General features: G+C 34.2%; 1 protein-coding gene across 1 annotated transcript in view; it reads left to right on the forward strand.

Annotated features, from left to right (window-relative positions):
• Positions 1-12,318, forward strand: part of LOC149172611 (serine carboxypeptidase 1-like) — an 80,447-nt gene extending 68,129 nt beyond the window's left edge. The window contains exons 8-9 of the mRNA XM_089426395.1: positions 12,042-12,122; positions 12,235-12,318. Coding sequence (XP_089282521.1) covers positions 12,042-12,122; positions 12,235-12,318 — 165 coding nt within the window. The remainder of the gene's footprint in view (positions 1-12,041; positions 12,123-12,234) is intronic.
• Positions 12,319-20,831: the final 8,513 nt, after the last annotated feature.

The following is a 20,831-nucleotide window of genomic DNA, read 5'->3' on the forward strand; positions in this document are numbered from 1 at the left end:
TCATGGCGAGACACTTGAAGAAAGGAGAATAGTTGAGAAATTTTTGATAATTTTTCCAACAAGGTTTGATGCCATTATTGTGGCCATAGAATAGACAAAGGATCTCTCACAATTTTCAGCAGATGAGCTTCCTGCAACACAAATTTCTCTTGAACATAGATTGAATGGAGATAGAAACTTCTCCTTGGAGCATGCCTTGAAGACGCAAGTTTCGTTTGGTCAAGGTAGAGGTAGAGGAAGACCAAATGCCAGAGGAAGAGGAAGAATCCCACATAGATGTGGAAGAGGCAACCCTTCAAACTCAAATGGAAGGGGAAGCAACCAAAATTCAATTCAAGGCCCAAGCCATAATCAAGCACAAGGTCAAAGGTATGATAAATCTCAAGTTCAATGTCATTATTATAAGAAGTATGGTCATGATGAAAATGAATGTAGAAAGAAGCAACATCACATAAGTAACAAAACGAGTGCAAAATTCACAAAGGAAAATCAAAACCAAGATAACATGTTTTTATCTTATAATGTAACACAAGAAAAGAAATAGTGATGTATGGTTTCTAGATTCATGGTGCAACAACCACATGACGGGGAACACATAAATGTTTTCCAATCTAGGTGAAAGTGTGAAATTTGAAGTGCCATTAGGGAATGACAACAAAGTCTTTGTCATGGGCAAAGGAAGAACTGATATTCTAACAATGAAGGGGGAGAAGAGGTATATTTTATATGCTTATTTTGTCCTTAGTTTGAAGCATAACCTCATAAGCATTGGACAACTTATGAAAAATGGCTACAATGTCTTTTTTTTAAATGATGATTGCACAATTGTGGATAATTCTCGAAGTAGACAACTAATTGCAAAAGATATCATGATAGGAAATATAATGTTTCCACTAAAGATAAAATCAAATTCGAAGGAAGAAAGTTCTCATGCACAGCTATCAATGAATTCACAATAGGATGAAAGAAACGTTGTACCTGTCACACAAGTAAACTTTCAGGAAAGGTCAAATATGAAAATTGGTTATGGCATTTGATATTTGGTCATATCAACTTTGGAGGTTTGAATTTCCTGCACCAGAAAGGTATGGTGAAGGGATTGCCACTCATAGAAAAACCGCACATGATATGTGAAGGATGCATCTTAGGAAACCAGCATAGAAAGACATTTCCAGTAGGAAATTCAATAGGGGGAAAACGACTCATGGAGAATGTCCATTCAAACTTATGTGACCAAATGCAAACACCATCAATTCGGGGCTATTATTATATCTTGACTTTCATAGATGATGATACAAGGAAGACACAGTTCTACTTCCTAAAAAATAAAATTGAAGTGCTTGAGTGCTTCTGCCAGTACAAAGCTCTTGCTGAGAAGAAAATTGGATACTGCATAAAAGTCTTGAGGACTAGCAAAGGTGGCGAATACATCTCAAATGATTTCCTTCGATTTTACAAGGGGCATGGAATTCACAAGAAATTTATGACAAGGTATACACCTTAGCAAAATGGTGTCGTAGAGAGGAAGAATAAGACTATTATGTAAATGAAAAAGCATATGTTGAAGACAAAGAATTTGAAAAATTATTATTGGGCTGAATTTGTTGCTTGTGCAACATATATCATTAATAGGTGTCCAACCAAAAGGGTCAAGAATGTGGTTCCTGAAGAGGCATGGAGTGGAAGAAGGCATATTGGCACTCACATGAGAGTGTTTGGATGTGTGGCATATGCATATGTCTTGAATGAGTTGATATGGACAACAAGGGGGACAAATGCATATTTGTTTTATATAGCGATGAATCCAAGGAATACAAGCTCTACAATCCATCAACCAAGAATCTCATAATCAGTAGAGATGTGTAGTTCATAGAAGAGGAAGCATTGGATGGAAGTTTAGAGAATTCCATCAATGTGACAACATGTATACCACAATAAGAGAAAGAGGAATTAACATCAAGAAGTAATTCCTCAATGGTGACTCCTCCTACTCTTATTCAATCTCAATAAAGTAGCCAACAAGTGACATTGTCAACAAATAATACGAAATTATTGCGCAATCAAGCAAGTTCTTCTCCAAGCACACTGCAAAGACCCACAACGTCATCTACTTCAAGTGCAACATAAGGTGATATGTCAAGCCCATCTTCCATAAGCATAATAAGACAATGATTCATAAATTTAAGTGAAATTTATGAGCAAGATGAAGTTGATAGTAATGCTTGTCCAAATTCCTTATTTTCATTATTTTGTCATGTAGATGACCCAATACATTTTGAGGATGCATTAAAAGAAGAAAAAAAGGTTGCAGAAATGGATGAAGAAATAGGCACAATATAAAAGAATGACACATGGGAGTTAGTGGACCTTCTGAAAGGAAAATATGTCATTGGAGTGAAGTGGGTCTATAAGACCAGGAGCCGTGTTGAAGGAAAGACGGAAAGGCATAAAGCAAGGCTTGTTTCCAAAGGATACAAACAGCAACATGGAAGAGATTACGCAGAGAAATTTGCGCCAGTCACAAGGATGGATATAGTGTGTACCGTGGTGTCGATTGTCATGCAACATAAATGGAAAGTGTATTAAATGGATGTAAAATCAGTGTTCTTGAATGGATTACTAAAAGAGGAAGTATATGTTGCGCAACCACCTGGTTATGAGGTAGAAGGCAAACAAGACAAGGTATAGTAGGATAGATGCTTATTGTTGGACAATGGCTTCGAAAAATGTGACCGCGAGCCTACACTCTACATTAAGAGAGTGATGGTAAGATTCTTATTGTTGTCCTATATGTAGATGATTTGATTTTTATAGGCAGTGATGATTTTCTCATATTTCATTTCAAAGAAGTCATGAAAAGTGAGTTTGAAATGACTGATGTGGGGTTGTTAAGTTGTTTTTTGGGCATTGCAGTGAAGCAAATAGAAAATGGTATTTTTATTTCTCAAGCAAAATATGTAGCAGACATTTTGGAGATGTTTAATATGTAGAACAACAAGCCCACACCAACTCCAACTGTAATGGGATTGAAGTTGAGCAAAGAATATTGCAGCAGCAATGTCAGTCTGACATTATACAAAAGTATGGTGGGAAGTTCGATGCATTTGCAAGCAACTAGGTGTGATATAATGTATGCAGTGAGTTTGGTGTCAAGGTTCATGGAGACGCCCAACGTGACACATTGGCAAGCAACCAAAAGGATTCTAATGTATGTCAATGGGAAACAATAATATGGTATTTTATACACCACAACAAATGATTTTAGGTTTGTTGGTTACACTGATAGCGACTGCATAGGAAGTTTCTATAATAGAAAGAGCACGTCACGATATGTTTTTCATTTAAGTTCGGGAACCATTTCATGGGCCACCAAGAAGTAGCCAATAGTGTCATTGTTAATAGTAGGAGCTGAATATGTTTCCGCAACAATAGCAGCATGTCAAGCAGTCTAGATGAGAAGAATGTTAAGGATTTATGCCACGACCATGAGGGAATAACAAGTATTTTCCGTGACAATAATTATGGAACTGCATTATCAAATAATTTTGTTTTTCACAAGAGGACCAAGCATATTGATTCTAAATATAATTTTGTTAGATATTTGATTAACAATGGTGGAATTGTGTTACAACACTCTAGGTCACAGAAACAATTTTCTTACATTTTCACAAAGTCATTGACACGTGAAAATTTTGTTTATCTCAGAGACTATTTGGGAATTGTCAATGGCGACAGTTGTGATTAAGAGGGAGTGTTGGAAAATTAATCTTATCCTTGTGGTACAAAGGTAAATCAATCAAGTAGACTTTGTTTACAGGTTGCGATTTTATTTGCAGTATCAAGGACACACGTTAAATGAGGTTCTGAGGAGGAGTGTACACCAGACCATTCCGCAACACATCATATAATTAAAACGCTTAATGAAGGGTTTTTGAAAAAGTATGCTCAAACATATATTCCATAACTATTATGCAAGTTCACAAAATCATTTATTTTGTACAACCACCCATACTATGTCTTAATATTTTACTTTGTCATAAATTATTGTGTTGAAATTTATTTTTGAATATACATGTGAATAAGTCTTCATTTTAGTTGAGAGTGAGAGGTGAAGAGGAGAAAATCATTGAGAAAATATTGGTGGGCATAAGAAAACAAACAATTGCTGGGTTTTATAGTATGTTACTCCACAACCCCTCATGAAGTGTAAATCAATCTAAGAAGTTTTATTTACTTGGTAAAGGAGCCACAACCTCCACGTAAATGTATTTCATACATTAAGCATTATAATCCAAATATTTATTTTGTTTCTCCACATTTTTACTATGTTTTACCCTTTTCTATTGTGTGTCATTTTTTTGCGCTTTAACCACCTGTCTAGTTGAGATTTGATCTTCGCAACTGAAGTGTTCAGGGAAATTCTCCTCTCCTCTACTCCTCCAAAGCTTACACATGGTACGAGAGCAGGTGAAACATTGTGTGAGCGTTGCCTCACCATTTCCTGTGTTCAACCTTTGTTTAACGAGTGTGGAGATCTGTTTGAGATCTATTGGCATTGTTGAAGATACAACACCTATTGGAGATTTGGACCAAGTAAATGAGCCAAGTGTTGGTGAAACCGAGCCTTGGTGAACACGAGTAAATATATTCAATGGAGCTGATTCTGTGTTAGCCATTACTATTGATTACCATGATAGAGCCTAGAACTTTCCATATCTGAGAGCCTTCTGTGTGTGTGGAATCTCTTCTTTACGCGTCTATGTTCTGGCGTTTCCGCGAGTTTCCATATGGTGGCATTTTCATGACCTCTTTGCTGGCAGAGCAAGTGTGAAGGCGTAAGTGTGAGGGAGTGCATATCCCCAAGACAATGTTTTGAAAATAGAATTGTTGCTGAGATATTTCCATGGAGTTGTGTTTGACCATGGGTTGAGGAGATCCACTCTTTAATTTCGACAACCGATGTGAGTGAGCTACTTCTACAGCCAGTGTGAGTGAGCCACTCTTGGAACCTCTGTACTCTGATGCACAACATCAGAGACCTGAGGTAAGGATTCGTGTGGTTTGGAACCACAGATCGGGCTATGTTAAGAGTAGCCTCGTGCTGTGAAATTGTGGAATAGATTTGTGACAACGCTGTGGGGATTTGATGCTTGGAGTTTCCCTAACTAATCAAGCGTCTGTACTGGGTGTCAGTGATTGAGATCATTTACTGTGGTGTTAAAAGTAAATTGTTGGTAGCAATAGCATGAGGAAATTTTATGCTGGTGGTGATTAGAGTAAAATTCTATCAAGTCAAGGGTGTGATTTTTATGATTGGTCACTCTGGTGTGGGACTGGTGATTTTGTTACAGTGAATATGGATCACAAATTTAGTTCACGGAGATTGTTGATGCCTCGATATTCCCTAGATGATCGAGCGTATGCAGTGGGTGATCGAGAGCGGTTTTTCTCCTAGCGTTTGATTCCGAATCGTAGAGGCGTTCCTGTGTGTTTGGATGGTAGACAAGGCCGCTTGGAGAAAATGTTAAGGAACAAGTTGTGGAGAGTCATTCTTATGTGTTCTACTTGGTGCAACGAAGGGGGCTCAAGTGGATATTGAGCTCGGGATAGATATTTGATGTTGAGGCAAATTCACACACTGGTGTTTTGCTACCCCATCTCCGATTCCTGTTCGATCTCGGGATAGATATTTGATTGCGGCGAGGTTCGAGTTTTTTCATCTGCCTTGTTTTCGTCAACCCGAAGGGCTTTAGAGAGAAATATTTCTCTACTGCAGTTCTATTTTCCTTGAGACTACTGTTATACACTTGGAGAGTACTAAAATGTGAACATTTCCACCTTTGTTACAGATCTAGGGTTCCTGTAGGGAAATCATCTCTTATTCTTAACTGTCGGAGGGTGTTTTCCTTTGTTAATAACTTGCAGTTATGTGTAAGGATATCTTCTGTAAGAATGAGTTCCATAGAAGATCTTCATCCAAGGTTTGAAGCTTGGGACCGATCTTTGTTGCCTACTACCTCTCTCCAATCCTTGTAGGGACCTCAGGACCCAAAGCTGCTCAAGATTCAAAGAATTGAACATCTTAGTGACTCAAATATGAAAAAATTCTTTGAATTTTTATTTTATTGAGGAATTATTTTTGGCATGCAATTCTTAACCAAGAATGATTATTTAGATAAGAAAATGATCTTAAACATCACATATGTTTGGTGTAATGGTGAAAATTTGTGTGGAGGCTTAAATATCTAATTTGTTGGAGATTTAGTCATGGAGAAATAGGTTTATTCGGCTATAATAGCCATGGGAAGAGGCAGAGAATATTATGGCACATAGAGCCCTATGATCAAGACCTCCGATAAGAAAATATACCCCCCTTGGGCCACAGATAGAGGTATTTTGGTATGAGAGGTCTTTGCTCCTGAAAATTGCGGGCGGTCTGTCCTTATTGAATCGAATGTTGTAGCGTGAAAGAAAAAGGTGTTGTCGGTGGCAATGAATGGCTTGGCCGTGTGTGGAACATTTGTAGGCCAGTTGTTCTTTAGCTATCTCGCTGACAAACTTGGGAGAAAGAAAGTGTATGCGATGACACTGATCACCATGGTAATCACTACCATAGTGAGTGGCGTGTTTAGTATAGTGGTGTCCGTGGTTGAGCACAAAGTTCATTTATTTTTTTATTATATAAAATCATGGTCATCACTTGTGCTTATATTGTTATTGCTTTATATTGTTATTTGTTTTTTTGGTAAAGATCAAGATGCATAAGTTTGGCAAGTGTGTATATTCAGATTAGCAACCTCAATATGAAGTCATTTGGTCAGAATTTGCAACTCTAATTTATGATAGTCAAAGTTAAAAATGAATACGCCAAAGACTCAAAAGTACAAAGGCTATGATGGAAATATTCAAGTGGGAACATAATGGTGTGCTCTAGCATATGAATTGTGTGGTTCATCCAAGATGAGTGGAAAATGATCGAAAGGGTAGCATAGTGAAACTTTGTTTGAGCATGTAGAATAGAATCATGACCATGATAAAGTATGAGTCACATATTGCAATTATGGCAAATCTACATGTCATATATTTTTTTGTAATGGTTAGTTGTGGTCCTTGAAATGTTTTATGTACCTCCTATAAGACCTAAAGAGGCATGCATACCCCTTTCTTATGTGTTCCCACTGTTAAAGGTTTTCTAACACCCTCGAAGAGTGTGTCATGCCTCAGGGATACACTTGGGTGGACCATTTTGGTTGTAGACTCCATGAGGTGAAATTTTATTTAGGGGAAGTTCATTGAGAGGTTGGATGAAGCATGTACCTAAAGAACTTCCCAGTACACTCGTGGTTGCAATGGTTGGGCACCCATGCATTTAGCTAGATGTTTGTTCCCTTATATGGACATTCACAATTTGATGATGTTTGTATGAATAGGGTACAAGGTGTAATTTGTAGATTGGACCACATGTATATCTTTTTTGAAAATAGAATTCCTACTTGTCTGAGTTGTGATTCTTTCTATGTAAAGGAGTTTGTTCCTATTCTCTAGGAGTTGTTTAGATGTAGTTGATTCCTAGATTTTTGTGTGGTTCATATATTCTCCCAATTAATTGATTATGTGTCCAAGAGAGTTTCCCTATCATGAGACTACACGTCATGTATATATGTAATATTATTTGATCAATGTAATTCAGTTTTCATTATTCAATTTTAATTATTTTTCCTTCATCATGCTTTGAGTCATATTCATAATGGTGTGATTTTCCCTTTCAATGGCTCCATTTTAGAAGATAGCCTATAGTAAATTGTCTATTGATTCCATGAGACTAACAAAACTCAATGAAACAATTTAGCATATATTCACCTCGATCTTAAAATTTTAATATACTTTCCACTTTTGATTTCAACCATAGCTTTAAACTTCTTAAATACAGTAAGAAATTCAATTTTTTGTTTGACAAGTCTTTAGTGTAGTGACCAATAAAAGTTAAAAAGTAAACATTACCACCCAATGAGGATATTTGAGTCCATTCATGCAAATTTGTGTGTAAAATATCTAGTGAAGCTTTCTCTTTACATGAAAATATAGATTCAATTTTCTCTCTATGATACTTTGCACATATAGAGCTCCCACCTGAACTTGTTGATTGTTGAATACTAGGTAACCCTTTCAGGATTCACCATCTATTTGTTTTAGAGAAAATATTAACCACGAAAAATATAAATGACTATATCTTAAATTTTATAACCAAGATTCATCCAAATTCTTAGTTTTATAACCATTCAATGAGGGAGATAAGTCATTTCTCATTATAAGCAGAAACATCCTATTGTTGGTCATCTCCACCCTTGCAACTTATTGCTTGGATATTTATCAATGATTTTACATACTTTTTTCTTGAAGGGCACTCTATACTTTTTCTCTATTAGTTGTGAAATGCTCAACAAATTACATTTTAGATAATATACATAACGCACATCATATGTTATTCTTCTTTCACAATTTTAAGTATAAACAACAGTCACTCATATACCTTTAACACATACCTTATTATCATTTCCCTATTTGACCATTCTCTAAATACTATTGTTTATGATCACAAACAAATCTATACTTTCAATTATGTGATAGCTTCAGCCACTATCCAAAAACCAAATATCATTTGAAAATTCTTGAGGTAAAAAACAATTGCTTTCATTATCTTTAGACTCTTCTATCATATGCACATGCTACTTATGAGTGTCTACATGCTTCTTCGAACACTTGTTAGCAAAATGACCATATTTTTTTCAATAATAATATTGTACCTTCCACTTATGCTACTTCTCATTTCCTTTCTACCATGTTCTAGCATTACTCCCCCTAAAATTAGTATTGTGGTTCTAAGATTTGTCCTCATGCTTAGAATTATCTCACGTACATATTTATATCAACTAATTTTCCACCTCTTCCTCTATTACTAGATCTCCCATTAGGTCTTCCTTTATTAAATTGTAGTTGAGTTTTGAGGGTGGTCTCTAATTTTCTATCATCTAGTCATCCTCGATTAATGTGAAATTCGAAACTAGTGAAATCATCAATTTTCATTTGACTTGTGTCTTTAAACTCTTCTATTGATACAACCACAACGTCAAATTTCTTTGGCAATCTATGGAGGAATTTCTCAATCACTCTCTTGTTTGAGTGGTCATATCCATACTCTCTCCACTGATTAACAATACGCATGGCCCAATTCATAAAACTATCCATGATTTCACCATCTTTCATTTTCAAATTCTCAAAATAGATTATATAACTTGAAAATTTTCATTTTGGATACATCCTATTAACAACATACAATAGTTTCCTAAGCCTTACTTTACATTTGACACCTTTGGAAATATCACATTATCTAAGCCTTGTTGAATAAGGCCAAAAGTTTTTCAATCCTTTCTTTTGCTGTCCCTCAACAATGTCTCTTGAACATTTGCTCGAGCTATCTTTGTTTCTTGATCAACTTGCTTCCAATACCTTATCCCCAAAACTCATGAGAATGCAACAATGGTATCATTCTAATAGATCAAGATTCATAATTTCCTCAGTCAAAAAGTTCCTAGAGACTATTGAAATCCTCCAATTCATAGCTACTCTATGTAGCAACTATGGCTATGCCTTAATCATCTTTCCATATATATATATAACCAACAAAATAATCTAATAGGTTGCAGTATAGAATCATAATCATTATTAAAAAAAAATGATTTTGAACTTCTACCTCATCTTGGCCATCTAAAGAAGCAATTCCCTTGACATATCCCGGAGGGACTAAATCATATATCTACTGAATGATATAATCTTTTTCTAGAGCTTATTCATTTGTTTGTGGATAAGGTGAATACAATATTCTCTTCACTATCATCTACAAATAGTAACAATGGTGATAAATTAGACATGATAATGAGGGACTAATGAGAGACTACTACTTGGCAGCAATCAATAATGAGAATAATATGTAGTAGGTAGATATATAACTGGTTATTGATCCACTAGACCCACTTGATTTTAAATAAGTGTGAAATGTGAAAACTAATAGAAGATAAAGATAAGGCATGATCACATTAGATTAGAGAGATGTTACCATTATTCCCTAATATTTTATTCCCCATAGCTCTATTACAAGAATTTATGTTAGAGTGCAACAAAAACTGATAAGAATACTCCTCTACTACTGCGGCAAGATATACAACCATAGCTTCCTTACAACCCTCACTGTGCATTGGTCCTTCTATGTCATTCATGCATTAATACAAATTTTAAGTTATTTAATTTGCCCTTCACTTTTCCACAAGTTGTGGAAGTGTTTATCCCTTTGGATCTTGAAGAGTTGGTTGAGGTGGTTGCCCTTAGGATGTTGACTAGTTGAGGTAGGATGTTGACTAGTTGAGGTAGTGATGTCGTTGAAGGGGTAAAGACTATGGAGGTGATGCAACCATTAAATAATTATCTCTAACAAGTGAGTTATTGAAAAGTTAGCCCTTTGAGTGGCTCCCAAATGACTTTAGGGAGTTAATGAAAAGCTAGTTATATGGTTTCCTTTATGGCTTAGCTCTCTTGTAGTTTAGACCTACAATTTTAATGTGCTAAGGTTTTATACGACAATAAACCTTAAACAATCAAACTTTTATATTGTTGATAAACCTTGAAGAATTCGTTTGCATTTAAAATCCATTAAACGAGTAACGTAAAGTCTGTGAGAAGAGAAATATAATAATGCAAAGTCCAAGAGAAGATAAGAGGCGTTTTTCACAGTCATATAGATTATTTTGAAAAATGAAGTGACTATCTGCTAGAAAGTGAATATCTTTAATTCCATATTGAATGTATGTTCCCTCCACCAAGGAACCAAAATCTTCTGCCGCATATCATAAAACATAAGAGCATTATTCCTCTCCATTAATATTTTAATGAATGTGATCACATTAGAAAGGTTTCCATTTATAAAAATCCATCAAAAGCAATAGAGAAGAGATAGACATCCATCCATGTGGAAGTTTTATTTTTCATAACTAAAATAAACTCTGAGCAGCTCGGTTGCATCTAAAGTGGCCTCTTCGTACCATAAAAAGGAACGCTAATGATAAGAAACGTCGCCATCCAACATCTTGTAAAACGAACGTTTCGCTTGTCATTTTTAGCACGGAAGCATGGATATCCAAAGCAAGCATAACAGAACGTCAAATTCCAGCAATGAGGCTTCTTATAGGTGAACAAAGTCACAAGTGGGTAGGCTTTAGTTATGGAAGAGAAATCACAATAGTCTCAAGCGTTGGATGCAGTTAATAGGTTTCTTCAGTGCAGGTGTCGCTCAATTTGTAGGAAATCAATGTATTACTCTGTCTGTTGCTTACGATTTTGAAGACCGTTGCTTAAGATTTTGAAAATATTGGTGTGCGAACGTACATCTGTGGTTACGTCAATTATACGTTTGGACAAAATATGGCCAAATTGTAGATAATATTATTTCTTTCCTTCCGACATCCCTTGAAGCCTGACATATACTCTGCACTCTCGTTACTCACTCTTTCCTTCGAGTTTACTATTTTGTATGTATTGTAACCGAAACCTTCGGATCCCTGGATTTGACGATTTTCTTTTGCTCCCATCAATCGGATTGTGAAATATTTCAGAAGTGTAGCTAAGTTCAGCTGTTGAGACTTAATGGGTTTAGATTCAATTCCACCAAAATGTAACCATGTAAGTTGTAAAACATGCATTTTGCAAATTTATCCAAGTTTTGAACTGTTGAATTTGTGAGAAGGGGCTTTGAAACTTTGCCCCTACAATATCTCTGTCGTCGCATTCCTCACTTATCTCTACCATAACTCAATTACTACACGTGTTGGTACTTCCAACATGGTAAAACCTACTCAACCACTAATTTCAATTAGTCTTGTAAAATTTACTTTCAAGGTGCAGGCACTAATAATGTGTAGTTAAATTGATATTTGAGTTTCAATGATGTCTATATTGTTATCTACTGCTGATCAATTGGCTAAACATTGTAGGAAGCGTTCAATGCTTGTAAGGGAAATTATTATGACAATGTAAGTGTTATATGTCAAAGCAAAGTAACTGTAATACAAGAGGTAACCCCTTTTTCTATGTTTCGATTTTTTTAATGCCTAAGTTGTGTTGTGAGAAATTTTTCATGGCTTGCATACATGCTAAAAGCCTCTAATTTTGTCATTGAATTTGCAGATGGTTTCAAGACTTAACCTTTATGACATTCTTGAGCCATGCTACGTCAATGGTGGTGAGGTGCCTTGTATGGTAAGGGTATAGGATTAATATTCCCAACATATTTCATAATGGGCAAACACTAAATATTATCTGGGCAAAAACAATTAAGCGTTTGCACATTCAGGAAATAAACAAACATATAGACTAGACGAAGCAATAATAAGTTCACAAAAGTAAGTGATAAAAACCAACACAACTGAAACCTATAAAAAATAATAAAGGTGCATTTGGCTTAATAGGCTGTCTCCACCAAATGCCATAGATCATTGCTACGTGACAAGAATTACAATGCATTTTTTCATAAAATCTAATACATTTATTTTGTGAACTTTGTAGTGGTTTTTGTGGCATCCTCATGTCATGCATTGAAGTGGTGAAATTCATTATTTTTCAAAAGTTCCTTCAGGTCTTAATATTAGTGTTATCTCAATATTAAGCACATCAATTTTGCTAATCCTGTATTGTTTGATTGTTATTGCCTAAATTCCAAGATATTGTTTGATTGTTATTGCCTAAATTCCAAGATGGTAGAACATGATGATTATTTGAAGTTTTAATGATGTAGCACGTTTTTGGTTTTCCATTTCTAGAACATATATGGTAGTTGCACAAGTGATACTATAAATAATCTATTAGCTATTAAATTGTAGAATATTCTTCATACTTATATCTGGTGTATTATTTCAAACATTGTTTTCCATTGTTTTTTATAACTTTCTACAAATTAGTAATTCATGTTTGAGTTCTCTAAAGCAACTCTCTTTATTTTGTTAAATCAGGACACGAGCATTGCTCATACTTGGTGTAATGAAAAATCTGTGAGAAAGGCTATTCATGCACAAAAGGTATGCTAGTTTAACTAAAAAGCTTTTTTTTTTTTCACATTTTTGGCACCCTTATGTCCTTGTTTCTATGTCTTGATTTGGGTATTTATAATTCTTACTTAGAAAGGCAAGGAGTTAAATTTCATGTGTATGTGGGGAGGGGCATATTGATTTTGTTAAGAAAGGATAACAGAAAATATAATGTTTTCCAATAAATAAAATAAAATATAAAGTGATTGAGAACCAAAAGACCAAAAAATTGTTGGAAAACCAAATAATGTACAGGGAAAACCACTAGGGAAAGATTAACAACTCTTTTATTACTACAATAATAATTAAAATCACCTTCTCTTGTGAGCTCAACTCTCAATTTCGCAATGTTAAACACTAAATGACATCAATCCAATTTATAGAAGAATTCTTCATTATATTCCATAAGAATCCTTCATTACAATGGAGGAGAAGTTTCCATTACATTCTAGAAGTCTTAGTTATACTCAAGTAGAAATAAATTTAAAAATATTTACACTCTCACTCAACCATATTTGAACTCACACTTAGATATTTGCATTCATTCGTAATGGAGTAACACTTAAAAATCTCCCACTTGAGATGAAATATTAGATCCATTGATCTTTTCCCAAAAATCTCGTCACCCTTGTGTCCCATCAGCCAAGGTTCTATAAAACTCTTTCTTTTCTCTTAGCAATACTTTTGTTAACATGTAGGCTCTGCGTGTATTTTATCCAACAATATTAGCCCATCATCTAGTACATGGTGAATACAATTATATTTAGCATCAACATGCTTTGTTTGAGAATGGTATGCTTATTTTTTGGTAAGTGAACAGGGCTCTCATTATCATAATGTAAGATACATATTTCTTTCTTTAATCCCAAGTATTGTAGACGTGATTGAATACATAGCATGTCTTTAAAAGATTTTGTTGAAGTTATATATTCTTAATCTTTTGGGGAGGAGAGAGCTACTACCTTCTGTAATCTAGACACTTAAGAAATTGTTGCACCTGAAAAAGTATATAAATAAACAGTGGTAGAAACTCTACTCCTAAAATCTCTCGCCATATTTCATTTTCATAACATTTAAGTTTGATATTATTGATACCTAAACATACACAATAATTACTACTACCTTTGAGAAATATGAAAAACTACTTTACTACTTGTCAATGTTGTTTTCCTAGATTTGCAAGAAACCTACTTGCAACTCAAATTGAATCTGCGATATTTGGACTGGTACCTACCATGGCATACATCATGCAACCAACTTTTGAAGCATAAGGATTCCTTCTCATTTCCTCTTTCTCCTTATCCTCAGGGACAGAAGTCAAAATAGAATTCTGTGTTAGGTGCAAGGGGTGTACCAAGTGGCTTTGCAATCCTTAATATTGAACATGTATAACACCTTCTCAATATATTTTTCTTGTGAGAGAAACAACTTTTTATTCCTTCCGTCATGTATCATTCTCATCACTAGTATTTTTTGTAGTAGACCCAAGTATTGCATTGCAAGTATGTTTCCCAAATCCTTCTTCAACGTGTTGATCACATTCTTATCATGTCCAACAATTAACATATCATCTACATATAGCAATAATATAATGTACCTTTCTTCATATATCTTGATGTAAAGAAAATGATCATCCTCTAATCTTTTAAAACCATCTGCCAACACAAATGAATCAAATACCTTATATCACTCACATGGTTCCTATTTTGGCCCATAGAGGCTCCTTATCAATTTGAAAACTAAACTTTGAATGAACCATTTTTTTTAATCCATTTAGTTGGTCCATATAAATATCCTCCAAATATCCATGAAGCAAGTTGTCTTTGACATCTAGTTGTTCAGATTTGAAATCTAAAACAACAATAAGAGAAAGAATAACTATTATGGATGGAATATTAACACTGGAGAAAATAAATCAATAAAATCAATATTTTTTTTGTGCAAACCATTTTACCATTAGCCTTGCATTATACCTTTATTTCTTCCCTCCACCATCATATTTAATCATGTATACACATTTTTTTGTAAGATGTTTCTTCCTTTTGTAATGCTTACTAAATGCCAAGTTCTGTTTTGCAATATAAAGTCCATTTCTTCCTTCATTGCTTTCTTCCACTCTTTCCTAGTTTCCACTTTACAAGCTTCCTAGAATAATTTAGGTTCAATTTCAATGGTTATAAAAATATAATCCAAGGGTGGATATCTTTCTGAAGGTTTATGAGTCCTCATAGACCTATGAAGTAGTTTTAATCATGTGTTCTCTGGTGATCTGTCCAACCTTTCCTAGAAACTCACATTTTATTCTCATGTGATATCTCCAAACCTTCCTAGATGCATCATATATGAATGTGACAAAATATGAGGTTCATGGAAAATTTTACAGGTGGGCTAATTTTCCATGATTTTTCCAACAAAAAAAAGGATTCACCAATTTCCATTTTTTATAACTATGATTTGCCCCAATTTTAGAATATAAAATTATTTTTCCTTAAAAATATCCAACATTATATACAGAGTATATATAAAATAATTATAAATTTGAATAATTTCACAAATACGTCAATAAAATTTTTATAGTTTTCATATTAGGGACTAATGTGATTCGCCAATGTTTTTAAACTTGAAGATAATTTTCCATCCTTAAAATGTTCCCGAAGGCTCCTCCTAAAGACTTAATATTGATTGGCGCACACACATTAGAATATACCAATTCTAGTATATTTATCTTCCTTTCATAAATTAAACTCTTATTCATGTACCATATATGGAATGTTCACAAATATTAAGTTCATGTTGTTTGAAAAGTGGATGGAGATTTTTTTCAACAAGTTTTTTGACCCATATTTCACTCATGTGACCAAACTTCTTACACCATATACCTATTGAGTTTCCTTCCTTTCCAACAACAACCACATTCAATATTTTCGTGTTTGCCTTTAATGTATACAAAGGTCCTACATTGAGTTCTTTAGCCACAACCAATGCTCGTTTAATAAATTTGCATGTTCCTTTGCAAAACACTATATGGTATTCTTCGTCATGTAACTTCCTAGTGGAAACCATATTTATTCCAAGATCTACCACATGCTTAACCTATTTTATGGAACTATCTTTTGGATTTACTATAACATCTCATGCTTCTTCAATATCAAAAAAAAAATTATTTCCTAATTGAATCTTACCCAAATTACCATATATATAAGAAATAAAATTTTATGTACTTGGAGTGGCATCATAGGAAACTCTCATATCTAAAATCTATTCATTAACATGATTAGAAGGATAAAAGCATGCATCCTCACAGAAAAACAATGATTAATACTTCACCTTCTCGTGTAACAACAATTTTTTCTTCACTGTTGTTGGTAGTCACCTTTTCCTCCTTTTTCTCCTTCTACTCTCTTTTCCATATCCAACATTCCCTTTCATGTGACCACATTTTCTGCAATGATGGAAAATTATGTGTTTCATAGGCATTCATCTACCTCTAGATTTTCAACTCCCTCATCCATCATGTTCAAATTTCCTTCCATAAATAGGTAAGGCTAGATATTATCCTTCCTAATTTTATGAATATCCTTGTTCATTAAATTGTTGCTAACATTATACATTTAAGGGTCCTTGCAAATGTTGAACTGTTAATAGCTACTATCTAATTCTAGTCACTATCTGGCATGGAGTATATGATTAGGATGGCTCTATTCTCATCACTTAGAATGACTTTCATAGATTCAAGTTGATTAGTGATTATATTAAATTCATTTAATTTATTTACAACTTAAGCACTTTATTTCATGATGATATTATATAATTTCTTCATCAAGACCATTTTTTTCCTATTTTGTTCTTATGGTAGAGGTAATGCAACATTTTCCATAGAGTTCATGTGTCATTCTTATCAGCCAAATTTATGAACACATTCTTTTCCAACTACTAATAAATTGTTGCAATGGATTTCATGTCCATATTCCTCCACTATTCATCTACCATTTTTTATGGTTTCATTTCTACTTTATCAATCCAAAAGAATTTATCCTTCAAGATCAATATATCCTCCATCTAAGATTTCCATAGGGAGAAATTAACCCCATTAAGCTTCTCCACATATTTCATTACAATCTCCATATAGCTTAATAGACCTAATAACAAAAAAATATGTAATACTAGTTGTTAAGAGAAGAACAACAAATATGATGATTCCTTACAAATAATATAAAGTAAACAGTGATTGAGAACCACACCACCAAAAATTTACGTGGAAAACTAGGTAGTGTACTAGGAAAACTATGGGGGAAAGATTAACAACACTTTTATTGCTATAAATAATAATTATGGGCACCTTATCTTGTGACAAAATCTCTCAATTTCTCAATTCTAAATACTGAATGAACTCAATCTTATTTATAGAAGAATTCTTTTCTACATTGAAGGAGAATCTGTCATCACAGTTGAGGATAAGTTTCCATTACACTCTAAAAGTTTTCATTACATTGAGAATAATATTTGAGAGAAGAACAAAATTTAAAATATTTGCACTCTCACTCAACCATATTTGAAATCACACTTAAATATTTCCTCTCACACTTCAATATTTACATTCACTCTTAACTATACCTACAATCAAAATTAACAATCTCCTACTCTCACTTAAATTTTTGCATCCATTATTAACTATATTTTTCCTCACACTTTGGAGTTGTATCATGTTCATTTATTCATTCATGTTTGAATGTAAATATATATCTAGAATTTGGCATATAATAGATATTCAAATGGCTTTAATTTTGCTTTTCCAAACGAAAAATTGCACTTTTGCGATTTCAATAGAAATCAAAAACTACAATCCCATGGGTGCTAAGTTGAACAATTTTTAACTTGTCCATACACTTAGGTTAGAATCATTACTTACATCAAAACTTAGATAAAACTTTATATATTCTCAAAGGAATGTCAAAGTAGAAAATATTAAAGGAAAATTCAGAAACTAAAACATCATTATGAAGTTCTACGTAAGAGCAAGCTCCGTCATCCATCAGCATGGCTAGTTTTGAGAGCATATTTGCTACAAAGTTGTTCTTCCTATAAGTATGAAATATTTTAATTTCATCACACTATTTCTATAGTTGATGAATATTCCTCTACCATGACTCTAAATCTAATACTCTAAGCTCAATCCCCCATTTAAGCAATCTACTAAGACCTTCGAATCCTCTTCCAACTTGAATGCCTTTACCTATTTCAAAACTTCTAATCAAATAAAATTTGACATCACCATTAATTCAACAACAGATATTATTCCATGACCTATTCCAAACTTGCAATTTATTATCACATCCTCATAAAGGAGAAAAAAATCTCCTTCTCCACGCCTTCCCCTTTTATTGGATGCAACAAAAGAGCCACACACCGCTCCTTCAGAGATTTACAGCTCCCTCACATCCCTTCTCTTTTTTTCTTTCATAGGTTTCACGTGTTCAAGTTAAGAAACACTTATGTTGTGAGATATCAAACTAGAAAAGGAAATGAAAGGGACTTCTATTCCTCCATAACAAAGTTCCCCCAAAAAAAAATGTGGGAAGAAACATTATATATGGACACTTGAACACACTTTTCCATAGAATACCCAATTAAATTCTAAAATTGCATTATTCAAAACAAACTTCACATTTATTGCTCTTATTTATAAAAATGTTTTGAAATATTAGCTCCTTTTAAAACCCATGTGTCTCTACTCATTAGCTTCCAATGAATTTCCTACTCTCTCATAATCCCATCTTTTCTACTCTGGAGAAGATTCAATTGGGATTTTTCAAACTGAGTCAAAAGCAAAGCACATGTCCTGTGATGGCTCGATTTCATATCTTAATTTCAATATGATCGAGGAGTCCAATAGAATCTTACCCTCACTAGTTTAGCCAATTGCATGCTATATATTTCAATTTCTTCATGTTTATGGAGAATTGTTCCATTAGAGAAAATATACTAGATTTGTCTATATGATACAAGGAGTGAGGTACTAAATTCCTCAAAATTTCATCTAAAATCCATCTTCTATTAATAAAAAAGGACAATGATTATTTTCAACCTCTCTAAATTCTAAAAAATTTGGCTTATGATAAAAAATAGACTCACAACTAATCAAAGAATAAATCAAACTCAAAACATTTGAATTAAGGTTTCCTTCATTAGAAAGTAATCCAATCTCTTCTTGATAGCTTGATCACCTTTTTTATTGTTTGGTCATGCAAAAATTGAAGTCAAAGGATATATATCCAAAAACCTTACTAGTTCTATTCCATCTCTAAAAAATTCTACTTGCAAATTGTTCCTTCCATTAACTCCCCACACTCCCCTACTGGTCAAAATGAAATTCAAATTACCTATAATTGTTAAATTCTATTTTTAGATAGCTTCATGGAAAGTATATTTTAAGCTATTTTTTGTTTGATATGTGACATAGCTAGCCTTCAATTTTCATCTAATGCTTTTTGGTAGGAAAACATTCTACGAATGGTGTTGAGTTGCCCATAAATTTTCTATTTGTATTAACAATGGCTTCTCAAAATTTCATCTTTTCCTTGTGAGAAACCATGGAAACAAAGTGCACCTCTGTTATCGGGAATAGTGTCTATGCAGAGCTGCTAATCCCACTAAGGCTGGTAGCTACCTTAGAAACAAACAAACTAAAACTACTTTCGTTTTCCTTTATGAGAGATAGATGAGAGAAGAATAAAGGAGACCAACCTCTATCTTGCGCTTGGTTCCTTGCTCGATTCCTCTCTCTTCTGATAGTCCTTTGCTACTTGCTTTCTTGTGTACCCAGCTTCACAGAGTACCTGTAGAATCAAAGCAGCATAACACTATACGAGAACATAGATCTATTATCATAAGAAATATAGGATGAGATGTATATTAACCACACAGATGCATAAAACATCAATCACACAAGTGTATGGAGGAAAACTTGAATAGCTTTATTGATAATCAAGAAAGAGCCAAGAGAATTACAACCGATTGTTCTGACCCAGTGGTGGGCTCTAGTATTGCAGCAATAATGCTGCAACTCCTGGGACTCCCGTCTTTACTTTTATAGCCCTCGTAGTTCGTAACAAACTTGGAAGCGACGGTGTTGTATGCACAAGTATTAGCTCTTGCTGCATCTGTCACTTGGTCAGCTGGCGCAAGTCCGCTAGGGGCTTGAGCCAACTTCTATGAGCTCTTAGAAGAAGCTTTTTAACTGATGGATGAAAGCTAACTCAAAGGAAACTAATCTATTTGCGGAAAGAAACTGAAAGCCAAGAAGTAACGCAAACCCTAGCAAACCCTAATTCTACCAACTAACCCTACTGGTGCAAAGGAAAGGATGCAAACTATTGAAAAAGATGCCATTACTTCTACAAAGGTAAAATGCACATGGCTATGCTATCTCTATCTGAAGAACACATCTTTTTGTATTTTTGAATACGTTTTTGAATTATCATGCGTGTGCTTTTAACTGGCTTTTTACTGTGCAGGGGTGGATCAAGGAGGAGAAAGGCTTGGAAACGGTTGGGAAGGTTCAGAGGGGGTCTAAGGAGTCCCTACCACCCTTCCAGAGAGTTTCACAAAGTTTGGCTATCAAGAAACCTCATTTGTGAGCTTCTACAGGAAGTCTGCAAGGGTTCTACGGGATGTTTCAGAATTTCTACAGGATGTTCATAA

This window comes from Pinus tabuliformis, chromosome 4_2, assembly GCF_031772625.1.
Source record: "Pinus tabuliformis cultivar Carrire ecotype Pingquan chromosome 4_2, CPIR1, whole genome shotgun sequence".
In the NCBI taxonomy this organism is placed as follows: domain Eukaryota; kingdom Viridiplantae; phylum Streptophyta; class Pinopsida; order Pinales; family Pinaceae; genus Pinus; species Pinus tabuliformis.